We start from the raw sequence: 15174 nt of genomic DNA, 5'->3' as shown, positions 1-15174 counted from the left end.
TATTAAACCTCCATGTATATCTCACTAGGTCAGGATATTAAACCTCCATGTATATCTCACTAGGTCAGGGTATTAAACCTCCATGTATATCTCACTAGGTCAGGATATTAAACCTCCATGTATATCTCACTAGGTCAGGATATTAAACCTCCTCCATGTATATCTCACTAGGTCAGGATATTAAACCTCCATGTATATCTCACTAGGTCAGGATATTAAACCTCCATGTATATCTCACTAGGTCAGGATATTAAACCTCCTCCATGTATATCTCACTAGGTCAGGATATTAAACCTCCTCCATGTATATCTCACTAGGTCAGGATATTAAACCTCCTCCATGTATATCTCACTAGGTCAGGATATTAAACCTCCTCCATGTATATCTCACTAGGTCAGGATATTAAGCCTCCATGTATATCTCACTAGGTCAGGATATTAAACCTCCATGTATATCTCACTAGGTCAGGATATTAAACCTCCTCCATGTATATCTCACTAGGTCAGGATATTAAACCTCCTCCATGTATATCTCACTAGGTCAGGATATTAAACCTCCATGTATATCTCACTAGGTCAGGATATTAAACCTCCATGTATATCTCACTAGGTCAGGATATTAAACCTCCTCCATGTATATCTCACTAGGTCAGGGTATTAAACCTCCTCCATGTATATCTCACTAGGTCAGGATATTAAACCACCATGTATATCTCACTAGGTCAGGATATTAAACCTCCATGTATATCTCACTAGGTCAGGATATTAAACCTCCATGTATATCTCACTAGGTCAGGATATTAAACCTCCATGTATATCTCACTAGGTCAGGGTATTAAACCTCCATGTATATCTCACTAGGTCAGGATATTAAACCTCCATGTATATCTCACTAGGTCAGGATATTAAACCTCCATGTATATCTCACTAGGTCAGGATATTAAACCTCCATGTATATCTCACTAGGTCAGGATATTAAACCTCCTCCATGTATATCTCACTAGGTCAGGATATTAAACCTCCATGTATATCTCACTAGGTCAGGATATTAAACCTCCATGTATATCTCACTAGGTCAGGATATTAAACCTCCTCCATGTATATCTCACTAGGTCAGGATACTAAACCTCCTCCATGTATATCTCACTAGGTCAGGATATTAAACCTCCTCCATGTATATCTCACTAGGTCAGGATATTAAACCTCCATGTATATCTCACTAGGTCAGGATATTAAACCTCCGTGTATATCTCACTAGGTCAGGATATTAAACCTCCTCCATGTATATCTCACTAGGTCAGGATATTAAACCTCCATGTATATCTCAGTAGGTCAGGATATTAAACCTCCATGTATATCTCACTAGGTCAGGATATTAAACCTCCTCCATGTATATCTCACTAGGTCAGGATATTAAACCTCCTCTATGTATATCTCACTAGGTCAGGATATTAAACCTCCATGTATATCTCACTAGGTCAGGATATTAAACCTCCATGTATATCTCACTAGGTCAGGGTATTAAACCTCCTCCATGTATATCTCACTAGGTCAGGGTATTAAACCTCCTCCATGTATATCTCACTAGGTCAGGATATTAAACCTCCATGTATATCTCACTAGGTCAGGATATTAAACCTCCGTGTATATCTCACTAGGTCAGAATATTAAACCTCCTCCATGTATGTCTCACTAGGTCAGGATATTAAACCTCCTCCATGTATATCTCACTAGGTCAGGATATTAAACCTCCATGTATATCTCACTAGGTCAGGATATTAAACCTCCTCCATGTATATCTCACTAGGTCAGGATATTAAACCTCCGTGTATATCTCACTAGGTCAGGATATTAAACCTCCTCCATGTATATCTCACTAGGTCAGGATATTAAACCTCCGTGTATATCTCACTAGATCAGGATATTAAACTTCCTCCATGTATATCTCACTAGGTCAGGATATTAAACCTCCATGTATATCTCACTAGGTCAGGATATTAAACCTCCATGTATATCTCACTAGGTCAGGATATTAAACCTCCATGTATATCTCACTAGGTCAGGATATTAAACCTCCTCCATGTATATCTCACTAGGTCAGGATATTAAACCTCCAAATATCCAAGTTATTATACTTTATATATTCTCAAAGAAGCTTGGATCATCATAATTTGGTCCGTACAGGTTAATAAGTCAAATCTGTTCATGATCCAATAACACATTTAAAGTCATTAATCTACCTTGAGGATCTGTTTGGACACTTTTAACATTTGGATAAAAATTATTGTAAATTAATATTATCATCCTTTTTGAGTTTTCTTTGTCCAATGGGAAGAAGTATAAACTGGCTCTCATGAGGACCGCCACAGGACAGGAAGACCCAGGGTTACCTCTGCTGCAGAGGATAAGTTCATTAGAGTTACCAGCCTCAAAAATTGCAGCCCAAATAAATGCTTCACAGAGTTCATGTAACAGACACATCTCAACATCTACTGTTCAGAGGAGACTGGGTGAATCAGACCTTCATGGTCGAATTGCTGCAAAGAAACACAAGCAATGGACATTAGACCGGTGGAAATCTGTCCTTTGGTCTGATGAGTCCAAATTTGAGATTTTTGTTTCCAACCACTGTGTCTTTGTGAGATGCAGAGTAGATGAACGGATGATCTCTGCATGTGTGGTCCATGAAGCATGGAGGAGGAGGTGTGGGAGGAGGAGGTGTGGGAGTGAAAATAGTGAAAATAGTAAAAATAAAGAAAACCCTTGAATGAGTAGGTATGTCCAAACGTTTTACCATGTGGGAGAGCGAGGGGAGGAGAAGGAGGGAGGGAGGGAATGGGAGAGGGCAGGGGAGGAGAAGGAGGGAGGGATTGGGAGAGGAGAGGAGAAGGAGGGAGGGAGGGAGGGAATGGGAGAGGAGAGGAGAGGAGAAGGAGGGAGGGAATGGGAGAGGAGAGGAGAGGAGAAGGAGGGAGGGAGGGAATGGGAGAGGAGAGGAGGTGTACTGTATGGGGAGTGTGAATATGTAAAAGACTGAAGTACCAGCTAAACAAATAATAACCTGAGAAGCTCTGCTTGGTTCACTCATTACCTGTTGTTGTTGCAGAAGTTCTGGCAACTCATACAGTCAGACGGGTCAGTCTGGGGCAGGGCTGTGTACACACCTTCACCCTGGAACACACAGAGACAAGAGAGACAATGTTCTAACCGGTCTCAATATGGACCTGTCTGTCTGTCAGTCTGTCTGTCTGTCTGTCTGTCTGTCTGTCTGTCTGTCTGTCTGTCTGTCTGTCTGTCTGTCTGTCTGTCTGTCTGTCTGTCTGTCTGTCTGTCTGTCTGTCTGTCTGCCTGTCCGTCCGTCCGTCTGCATGCTAACTCACATTGTGGTGGTGGTGAGGGACAGAGTGCTCATACTCCATGGTGCTGTGTGGTAAGGAGGCATCGTGGCTGTGTGATGGGTACCCAGCAGACCCATTACGCAGCGCTAGGCCGTTAGGCAGCTTGTGGTGCAGGTGGTGGCAGCCCTGGGGTAGACCGCTGTGCCCGTAGCCCCCGTGGACCCCACCGTTGATCCGGCTGCTACCAGGCAGGGTGGGGTACTCTAGAACATGGCCGTTCATCTCCGCAGGCTGGTAGAGGTAGCCTGGGGGGTCGTACTCTGGAGGGAGGGAGGGAGGGAGGGAGAGAGAGAGAGAGAGAGAGAGAGAGAGAGAGAGAGAGAGAGAGAGAGAGAGAGAGAGAGAGAGAGAGAGAGAGTGGGAGTGAGAGTGAGAGTGAGAGGGCGGGAGGGAGGGAGGGAGAGAGAGAGGTGAGGGAGGGAGAGAGAGAGGTGAGGGAGGGAGAGAGCAGACACAGACAAAGAGCGAATGAAAGGGAGAAGACAGTTAGAAAAAGTCACCCGAGCCAACAGCTCCTACTAGCTGCCAGAAGCTGCCACCATCTTGGCCAGCCTGTGGTAATAATATTACTGACATATGGAGGAGTGGCACTAGCAGTGAATGACCACCAATAGTAATTTAATACATCAATGAGTTTAACCTCAATTTCACCCCTGGCCATATGGTTGTTGTCCTGCCAGTCTCTTGGGTTGCCAATGTTAATAAGACCATATGGAAACTGTGTGGTCAGTTACTCTGACATCTACAGGCACATCTCTGGGTTGGTGTGAGCCTTGGAGATGTTCAACTATTGTTCAAATGAAACTCTTACACACGGTGTTGTTTCTATTCCGCCGTCCTTACTGTCTGTCTGTCTGTCCTTACTGTCTGTCTGTCTGTCCTTACTGTCTGCCTGTCTGTCTGTCTGTCTGTCTGTCTGCCTGTCTGTCTGTCTGTCTGTCTGCCTGTCTGTCCTTACTGCCTGTCTGTCCTTACTGTCTGTCTGTCTGTCCTTACTGTCTGTCCTTACTGTCTGTCCTTACTGTCTGTCTGTCTGTCTGTCTGTCTGTCTGTCTGTCTGTCTGTCTGTCTGTCCTTACTGTCTGTCTGTCTGTCTGTCCTTACTGCCTGTCTGTCCTTACTGTCTGTCTGTCTGTCCTTACTGTCTGTCCTTACTGTCTGTCCTTACTGTCTGTCTGTCTGTCTGTCTGTCCTTACTGTCTGTCTGTCTGTCCTTAATGCCTGTCTGTCCTTACTGTCTGTCTGTATGTCCTTACTGTCTGTCCTTACTGTCTGTCCTTACTGTCTGTCTGTCTGTCTGTCTGTCTGTCTGTCTGTCTGTCTGTCTGTCTGCCTGCCTGCCTGCCTGTCTGTCTGTCTGTCTGTCTGTCTGTCTGTCTGTCTGTCTGTCTGTCCTTACTGTCTGTCCTTACTGTCCTTACTGTCTGTCTGTCTGTCTGTCTGTCTGCCTGCCTGCCTGCCTGTCTGTCTGTCTGTCTGTCTGTCTGTCTGTCTGTCTGTCTGTCTGTCTGTCTGTCTGTCTGTCTGTCTGTCCTTACTGTCTGTCCTTACTGTCTTTCCTTACTGGCTGTCTGTCTGTCTGTCTGCCTGTCTGTCTGCCTGTCTGTCTGTCTCTCTGTCTGTCTCTCTGTCTGTCCTTACTGTCTGTCTGTCTGTCTGTCTGTCTGTCTGTCTGTCTGTCTGTCTGTCCTTACTGTCCTTACTGTCCTTACTGTCTGTCTGCCTGTCTGTCTGTCTGTCTGTCTGTCTGTCTGTCTGTCTGTCTGTCTGTCTGTCTGTCCGTCTCCCAGTAAACCAGAAACATTCCCAGAAAATAAAGTAGTGTTTTGATATACAGAAACATTAGGATGTAGGGTTCTGTCTATGGTCAGGGGTTAGGCTACAGGGCTTAGGGAAGAGGGGTTAGGGTACAGGAGTTAGGGTACAGGTGTTAGGGTCTAGGGGTAGGGAACAGGGCTTAGGGTCGAGGGGTTAGGGTACAGGAGTTAGGGTACAGGGGTTAGGGTACAGGGGTTAGGGTACAGAGGTTAGGGTCTAGGGGTTAGGGTCTAGGGGTTGGGGTCTTGGGGTTAGGGTACAGAGGTTAGGGTCTAGGGGTTAGGGTAAAGGGGTTAGGGTACAGAGGTCAAGGTCTAGGGGTTAGGGTCTAGGGGTTAGGGTACAGGGGTTAGGGTCTAGGGGTTAGGGTCTAGGGGTTGGGGTCTTGGGGTTAGGGTACAGAGGTTAGGGTCTAGGGGTTAGGGTACAGTGGTTAGGGTCTAGGGGTTAGGGTACAGGGAATAGGGTTTGGGGGTTAGGGTGCAGGGGTTAGGGTACAGGGGTTAGGGTACAGAGGTTAAGGTCTAGGGGTTAGGGTCTAGGGGTTAGGGTACAGGGGTTAGGGTACAGAGGTTAAGGTCTAGGGGTTAGGGTCTAGGGGTTAGGGTACAGGGGTTAGGGTCTAGGGGTTAGGGTCTAGGGGTTGGGGTCTTGGGGTAAGGGTACAGAGGTTAGGGTCTAGGGGTTAGGGTACAGGGGTTAGGGTCTAGGGGTTAAGGTACAGGGAATAGGGTTTGGGGGTTAGGGTGCAGGGGTTAGGGTACAGAGGTTAAGGTCTAGGGGTTAGGGTCTAGGGGTTAGGGTACAGGGGTTAGGGTCTAGGGGTTAGGGTCTAGGGGTTGGGGTCTTGGGGTTAGGGTACAGAGGTTAGGGTCTAGGGGTTGGGGTCTAGGGGTTAGGGTCTAGGAGTTAGGGTCTAGGGGTTAGGGTCTAGGGGTTAGGGTCTAGGAGTTAGGGTCTAGGGATTAGGGTACAGGGGTTAGGGTCTAGGGGTTAGGGACTAGGAGTTAGGGTCTAGGGGTTAGGGTACAGGGGTTAGGGTACAGGGGTTAGGGTACAGGGGTTAGGGTCTAGGGGTTAGGGTCTAGGGGTTGGGGTCTAGGGGTTAGGGTCTAGGAGTTAGGGTCTAGGGGTTAGGGTCTAGGGGTTAGGGTCTAGGAGTTAGGGTCTAGGGATTAGGGTACAGGGGTTAGGGTCTAGGGGTTAGGGTCTAGGAGTTAGGGTCTAGGGGTTAGGGTACAGGGGTTAGGGTACAGGGGTTAGGGTACAGGGGTTAGGGTCTAGGGGTTAGGGTCTAGGAGTTAGGGTCTAGGGGTTAGGGTCTAGGAGTTAGGGTCTAGGGGTTAGGGTACAGGGGTTAGGGTACAGGGGTTAGGGTACAGGGGTTAGGGGTCAGGGGTTAGGGTCTAGGGTACAGGGGTTAGGGGTCAGGGGTTAGGGTCTAGGAGTTAGGGTACAGGGGTTAGGGTACAGGTGTTAGGGTACAGGGGTTAGGGTCTAGGGGTTAGGGTCTAGGAGTTAGGGTCTAGGGGTTAGGGTACAGGGGTTAGGGTACAGGGGTTAGGGTCTAGGGGTTAGGGTCTAGGGGTTAGGGTCTAGGGGTTAGGGTACAGGGGCTAGGGTACAGCGGTTAGGGTCTAGGGGTTAGGGTCTAGGGGTTAGGGTACAGGGGTTAGGGTACAGGGGTTAGGGTCTAGGGGTTAGGGTCTAGGAGTTAGGGTCTAGGGGTTAGGGTACAGTGGTTAGGGTCTAGGGGTTAGGGTACAGGGGTTAGGGTCTAGGGGTTAGGGTCTAGGGGTTAGGGTCTAGGAGTTAGGGTCTAGGGGTTAGGGTACAGGGGTTAGGGTACAGGGGTTAGGGGTCAGGGGTTAGGGTACAGGGGTTAGGGTCTAGGAGTTAGGGTCTAGGGGTTAGGGTACAGGGGTTAGGGTCTAGGGGTTAGGGTCTAGGGGTTAGGGTACATTGGTTAGGGTCTAGGGGTTAGGGTCTAGGAGTTAGGGTTCTCACTGTGCATGGTATTCTGCTGACGGTTCCTCCACAGACACATGGTGATGAAGACGAGTAGGATGAAGACCATGACCCCTAGAACACAGCCCACGATCAGGTACAGCAGGCCCCCGGGTGGGGTGGGGGTGTCTGGGGGGTAGGGTCCGGGTGGGGTGATGGGGTGCTGGCTGGGGACCCCTGGGGGCTGCCGCGCTGTGTGGGGGGAAGAAGGCTTTAGTGTACGGATCCCTCTCTCAATAGTCTTCTCTTAACTAGTACTAGTACTAGTAAACAGTGTGAAACCCAGCAGTCTTCTCTCAACTAGTACTAGTACTAGTAAACAGTGTGAAACCCAGCAGTCTTCTCTCAACTAGTACTAGTAAACAGTGTGAAACCCAGCAGTCTTCTCTCAACTAGTACTAGTAAACAGTGTGAAACCCAGCAGTCTTCTCTCAACTAGTACTAGTAAACAGTGTGAAACCCAGCAGTCTTCTCTCAACTAGTACTAGTAAACAGTGTGATACCCAGCAGTCTTCTCTCAACTAGTACTAGTAAACAGTGTGAAACCCAGCAGTCTTCTCTCAACTAGTACTAGTAAACAGTGTGAAACCCAGCAGTCTTCTCTCAACTAGTACTAGTAAACAGTGTGAAACCCAGCAGTCTTCTCTCAACTAGTACTAGTAAACAGTGTGAAACCCAGCAGTCTTCTCTCAACTAGTACTAGTACTAGTAAACAGTGTGAAACCCAGCAGTCTTCTCTCAACTAGTACTAGTAAACAGTGTGAAACCCAGCAGTCTTCTCTCAACTAGTACTAGTAAACAGTGTGAAACCCAGCAGTCTTCTCTCAACTAGTACTAGTAAACAGTGTGAAACCCAGCAGTCTTCTCTCAACTAGTACTAGTAAACAGTGTGAAACCCAGCAGTCTTCTCTCAACTAGTACTAGTAAACAGTGTGAAACCCAGCAGTCTTCTCTCAACTAGTACTAGTAAACAGTGTGAAACCCAGCAGTCTTCTCTCAACTAGTACTAGTAAACAGTGTGAAACCCAGCAGTCTTCTCTCAACTGTACTAGTATGTTTACCCAGCAGTCTTCTCTCAACTGTACTAGTATGTTTACCCAGCAGCACAGTTCTATATATTGTTACATTGTGTCCTATAAAACACATTTTGTGTGTGTGTGTGTGTGTGTGGGGGGGGGGGGGGTCCAGTTCTACCTTTGGTCTCACAGATCATGACGTTGCTATATTCACTCTCTCCCCCATCGTTGAAACACTGCATCTTGATGTCATAGGATGTCTCTGGCTGGAGCTGACCTATCAGGTGCCACTGTTTCAGACCTGGGGGAGAAAGAAAGAGAGATAGAAAGTGAGAGAGAGAGAGAGAGAGAGAGAGAGAGAGCGACAGAGAGACAGGGATAGAGAGAGAGACAGAGAGACAAAGAGAGAGAGTGAGAGAGAGAGAGAGAGAGAGAGAGCAAGAGAGAGAGAGAGAGAGAGAGACAGAGAGAGAGAGAAAGTGAGATAGAGAGAGAGAGAAAGTGAGATCGAGAGCGAGAGAGAGAGAGAGGCAGAGAGGCAGAGAGAGAGAGAGGGGAGACATAAATATGGGTTGTATTTACAATGGTGTGTGTTCTTCGCTGGTTGCCCTTTTCTCGTGGCAACAGGTCACAAATCTTGCTGCTGTGATGGCACACTGTGGTATTTCACCCAATAGATATGGTAGTTTATCAAAATTGGGTTTGTTTTCAAATTCTTTGTGGGTCTGTGTAATCTGAGGGAAATATGTCTCTCTAATATGGTCATACATTTGACAGGAGGTTAGGAAGTGCAGCTCAGTTTCCACCTCATTTTGTGGGCAGTGAGCAAATTTTTCTTTACCCTTTAAGACAGTTAAGAACAAATTCTTATCTACAATGACGGCCTACCAAAAGGCAACTACCTCCTGAGGTCGACGGGGGTTTAAAAATACAAAATAAAAAACTATAGGACACAACACACATCATGACAAGAGAGACAACACTACACTACATAATGAGTGACAACACTACACTACATAATGAGGGACATCACAACACTACATAATGAGGGACAACACTACATAATGAGGGACAACACTACATCATGAGGGACATCACAACACTACATAATGAGGACATCACAACACTACATAATGAGGGACAACACTACACTACATAATGAGGGACAACACTACACTACATAATGAGGGACAACACAACACTACATAATGAGGGACAACACTACATCATGAGGGACATCACAACACTACATAATGAGGACATCACAACACTACATAATGAGTGACAACACTACACTACATAATGAGGGACACCACAACACTACATAATGAGTGACAACACTACATAATGAGGGACAACACTACATAATGAGGGACACCACAACACTACATAATGAGGGACAACACTACATAATGAGGGACAACACAACACTACATAATGAGGGACACCACAACACTACATAATGAGGGACAACACTACATAATGAGGGACAACACTACACTACATAATGAGGGACAACACTACACTACATAATGAGGGACAACACTACACTACATAATGAGGGACACCACAACACTACATAATGAGGGACAACACAACACTACATAATGAGGGACAACACTACACTACATAATGAGGGACAACACTACACTACATAATGAGGGACAACACTACACTACATAATGAGGGACAACACAACACTACATAATGAGGACATCACAACACTACATAATGAGTGACAACACTACATAATGAGGGACACCACAACACTACATAATGAGTGACAACACTACATAATGAGGGACAACACTACATAATGAGGGACACCACAACACTACATAATGAGGGACAACACTACATAATGAGGGACAACACAACACTACATAATGAGGGACAACACTACATAATGAGGGACAACACAACACTACATAATGAGGGACAACACAACACTACATAATGAGGGACAACACTACACTACATAATGAGTGACAACACTACACTACATAATGAGGGACAACACTACATAATGAGGGACACCACAACACTACATAATGAGGGACAACACTACATAATGAGGGACACCACAACACTACATAATGAGGGACAACACTACATAATGAGGGACAACACAACACTACATAATGAGTGACAACACAACACTACATAATGAGTGACAACACAACACTACATAATGAGGGACAACACTACATAATGAGGGACACCACAACACTACATAATGAGGGACACCACAACACTACATAATGAGGGACAACACTACATAATGAGGGACACCACAACACTACATAATGAGGGACAACACTACATAATGAGGGACACCACAACACTACATAATGAGGGACAACACTACATAATGAGGGACAACACAACACTACATAATGAGGGACAACACAACACTACATAATGAGGGACAACACTACACTACATAATGAGGGACAACACTACACTACATAATGAGGGACAACACTACATAATGAGGGACAACACAACACTACATAATGAGGGACAACACAACACTACATAATGAGGGACAACACTACACTACATAATGAGGGACAACACTACACTACATAATGAGGGACAACACTACACTACATAATGAGGGACACCACAACACTACATAATGAGGGACATCACAACACTACATAAATAGTTGCAAGATTGAATCCCCGAGCTGACAAGGTACAAATCTGTAGTTCTGCCCCTGAACAAGTCAGTTAACCAACCCACTGTTCCCCGGTAGGCCGTCATTGAACTGACTTGCTTAGTTAAATAAAGGTAAAATTAAAATAAAATAAATAGAAACCTAAGACAACAACGGGCACATTTTTTATTTTTATTTCACCTTTATTTAACCAGGTATGCCAGATCACCTTTATTTAACCAGGTAGACCAAATCACCTTTATTTAACCAGGTAGACCAGATCACCTTTATTTAACCAGGTAGACCAGATCACCTTTATTTAACCAGGTAGACCAGATCACCTTTATTTAACCAGGTAGACCAAATCACCTTTATTTAACCAGGTAGACCAGATCACCTTTATTTAACCAGCTAGGCCAGATCACCTTTATTTAACCAGGTAGACCAGATCACCTTTATTTAACCAGGTAGACCAGATCACCTTTATTTAACCAGGTAGACCAGATCACCTTTATTTAACCAGGTAGGCCAGATCACCTTTATTTAACCAGGTAGACCAGATCACCTTTATTTAACCAGGTAGACCAGATCACCTTTATTTAACCAGGTAGACCAGATCACCTTTATTTAACCAGGTAGACCAGATCACCTTTATTTAACCAGGTAGACCAGATCACCTTTATTTAACCAGGTAGACCAGATCACCTTTATTTAACCAGGTAGACCAGATCACCTTTATTTAACCAGGTAGACCAGATCACCTTTATTTAACCAGGTAGGCTAGTTATGAACACGTTCTCATTAACAACTGTGACCTGGCCAAGATAAAGCAAAGCAGTTCGACACAAACAACAACACAGAGTTACACATGGAATAAACAAACATACAGTCAATAATACAGTAGAACAAAAGAAAATAAAAAGTCTATATACAGTGAGTGCAAATTAGGTCAGATAAGGGAGTTACGGCAATAAATAGGCCATGGTGGCGAAGTAATTACAATATGGCAATTAAACACTGCCTGTCTTCTCTTTGAGAGCCAGGTCTGCCTACGGCGGCCTTTCTCAATAACAAGGCTATGCTCACCGAGTCTGTACACAGTCAAAGCCTTAATTTTGGGATGTCACAGTAGGTCAGGTATTCTGCCACTGTGTTACTCTCTGTTCAGGGCTTTCTCTCTCAGTAGTCCCACGAGGAAGCAGACAGTTGCTTCACTCCAGACGACCTCCTTATATGACAGCCGACTGTTAGTTCTGGCCCTGCTCCAGCGTTACCCCCCTCCATCCCCATCCCCACCCTAGTGCCCTGTAATCAGAGAAGGAACAACTGTCTGTTCCAGGGAAATGCTACGTTGCATTTCTCATTTCTAGTAACTGAGGCCTACAACTGAATGCTGAGAATGTGTAGTGCTAGACGACAGGATTACTAAAACTAGCTGTGTGTACAAGTGTAGTATATGAAGCTAATCCTGTGTAATGGAAGTCTTCCGACTAGCTTGGAGAGACAGTACCGTGCCGTATCGAAGAGCCCTCACTGCTGCTCCACCAAACTGGAAGTCTTCCGACTAGCTTGGAGAGACAGTACCGTATCGAAGAGCCCTCACTGCTGCTACACCAAACTGGAACTCTTCCGACTAGCTTGGAGAGACAGTACAGTATCGAAGAGCCCTCACTGCTGCTACACCAAACTGGAAGTCTTCCGACTAGCTTGGAGAGACAGTACAGTATCGAAGAGCCCTCGCTGCTGCTCCACCAAACTGGAAGTCTTCCGACTAGCTTGGAGAGACAGTACAGTATCGAAGAGCCCTCACTGCTGCTCCACCAAACTGGAAGTCTTCCGACTAGCTTGGAGAGACAGTACAGTATCGAAGAGCCCTTACTGCTGCTACACCAAACTGGAACTCTTCCGACTAGCTTGGAGAGACAGTACAGTATCGAAGAGCCCTCACTGCTGCTCCACCAAACTGGAAGTCTTCCGACTAGCTTGGAGAGACAGTACAATATCGAAGAGCCCTTACTGCTGCTACACCAAACTGGAAGTCTTCCGACTAGCTTGGAGAGACAGTACAATATCGAAGAGCCCTTAATGCTGCTACACCAAAATGGAAGTCTTCCGACTAGCTTGGAGAGACAGTACAGTATCGAAGAGCCCTCACTGCTGCTCCACCAAACTGGAAGTCTTCCGACTAGCTTGGAGAGACAGTACAGTATCGAAGAGCCCTCACTGCTGCTCCACCAAACTGGAAGTCTTCCGACTAGCTTGGAGAGACAGTACAGTATCGAAGAGCCCTCACTGCTGCTCCACCAAACTGGAAGTCTTCCGACTAGCTTGGAGAGACAGTACAGTATCGAAGAGCCCTCACTGCTGCTCCACCAAACTGGAACTCTTCCGACTAGCTTGGAGAGACAGTACAGTATCGAAGAGCCCTCACTGCTGCTCCACCAAACTGGAACTCTTCCGACTAGCTTGGAGAGACAGTACAGTATCGAAGAGCCCTCCCTGCTGCTCCACCAAACTGGAAGTCTTCCGACTAGCTTGGAGAGACAGTACAGTATCGAAGAGCCCTCACTGCTGCTCCACCAAACTGGAAGTCTTCCGACTAGCTTGGAGAGACAGTACAGTATTGAAGAGCCCTCACTGCTGCTCCACCAAACTGGAAGTCTTCCGACTAGCTTGGAGAGACAGTACAGTATCGAAGAGCCCCCACTGCTGCTCCACCAAACTGGAACTCTTCCGACTAGCTTGGAGAGACAGTACAGTATCGAAGAGCCCTCAGTGCTGCTCCACCAAACTGGAAGTCTTCCGACTAGCTTGGAGAGACAGTACAGTATCGAAGAGCCCTTACTGCTGCTCCACCAAACTGGAAGTCTTCCGACTAGCTTGGAGAGACAGTACAGTATCGAAGAGCCCTCACTGCTGCTCCACCAAACTGGAAGTCTTCCGACTAGCTTGGAGAGACAGTACCGTGCCGTATCGAAGAGCCCCCACTGCTGCTCGATCATCCTATTTTTACAACTTAATTGAGGAGAATAATAACAATCCAAAATTTATTTTTGATACTGTAGCAAAGCTAACTAAAAAGCAGCATTCCCCAAGTGAGGATGGCTTTCACGTCAGCAGTGATAAATTCATGAACTTCTTTGAGGAAAAGATCATGATCATTAGAAAGCAAATTACGGACTCCTCCTTAAATCTGCGTATTCCTTCAAAGCTCAGTTGTCCTGAGTCTGCACAACTCTGCCAGGACCTAGGATCAAGAGAGACGCTCAAGTGTTTTAGTACTATATCTCTTCTATATCTCAATTATGAAAATAATCATGGCCTCTAGACCTTCAAGCTGCATACTGGACCCTATTCCAACTAAACTACTGAAAGAGCTGCTCCCTGTGCTTGGCCCTCCTATGTTGAACATAATAAACGGCTCTCTATCCTCCTGATGTGTACCAAACTCACTAAAAGTGACATAATAAAGCCTCTTGAAAAAGCCAGACCTTGACCCAGAAAATATAAAAAGCTATCGAACCTCCCATTCCTCTCTAAAATGTTTTTTAAAAAGCTGTTGAAGGACCTCTGCGTTACTCTGGACCCTGATCTCTCGTTTGACGAACATATCAAGACTGTTTCAAGGACAGCTTTTTTCCATCTACGTAACATTGCAAAAATCCGTAACTTTCTGTCCAAAAATGATGCAGAAAAATGAATCCATGCTTTTGTTACTTCTAGGTTAGACTACTGCAATGCTCTACTTTCCGGCTACCCGGATAAAGCACTAAATAAACTTCAGTTAGTGCTAAATACGGCTGCTAGAATCCTGACTAGAACCACATTTTTTTATCATATTACTCCAGTGCTAGCCTCCCTACACTGGCTTCCTGTCAAAGCAAGGGCTGATTTCAAGGTTTTACTGCTAACCTACAAAGCATTACATGGGCTTGCTCCTACCTATCTCTCTGATTTGGTCCTGCCGTACATACCTACACGTACGCTACGGTCACAAGACGCAGGCCTCCTAATTGTCCCTAGAATTTCTAAGAAAACAGCTGGAGGCAGGGCTTTCTCCTATAGAGCTCAATTTTTATAGAACGGTCTGCCTACCCATGTGAGAGACGCAAACTCGGTCTCAACCTTTAAGTCTTTACTGAAGACTCATCTCTTCAGTGGGTCATATGATTGAGTGTAGTCTGGCCCAGGAGTGGGAAGGTGAACGGAAAGGCTCTGGAGCAACGAACCGCCCTTGATGTCTCTGCCTGCCCGGTTCCCCTCTCTCCACTGGG

General features: G+C 45.9%; 1 protein-coding gene across 2 annotated transcripts in view; it reads right to left on the bottom strand.

Moving 5' to 3' along the window:
- The window catches only part of cdon (cell adhesion associated, oncogene regulated), a 141306-nt gene that overhangs the window by 23663 nt on the left and 102469 nt on the right, over nucleotides 1-15174 (bottom strand). For both annotated transcript variants that reach the window (XM_036961315.2, XM_036961316.2), the window contains exons 14-17: nucleotides 8417-8539; nucleotides 7223-7414; nucleotides 3380-3657; nucleotides 3091-3170 (exon numbers count right to left, since the gene is read on the bottom strand). In XM_036961315.2, coding sequence (XP_036817210.2) covers nucleotides 3091-3170; nucleotides 3380-3657; nucleotides 7223-7414; nucleotides 8417-8539 — 673 coding nt within the window. The remainder of the gene's footprint in view (nucleotides 1-3090; nucleotides 3171-3379; nucleotides 3658-7222; nucleotides 7415-8416; nucleotides 8540-15174) is intronic.

This window comes from Oncorhynchus mykiss, chromosome 24 (genome assembly GCF_057628025.1).
Source record: "Oncorhynchus mykiss isolate SJ-2025 chromosome 24, ASM5762802v1, whole genome shotgun sequence".
Lineage (NCBI taxonomy): Eukaryota > Metazoa > Chordata > Actinopteri > Salmoniformes > Salmonidae > Oncorhynchus > Oncorhynchus mykiss.
Note: the sequence above shows the minus strand (reverse complement) of the source record. Positions and strands in the feature narration are given on the sequence as shown.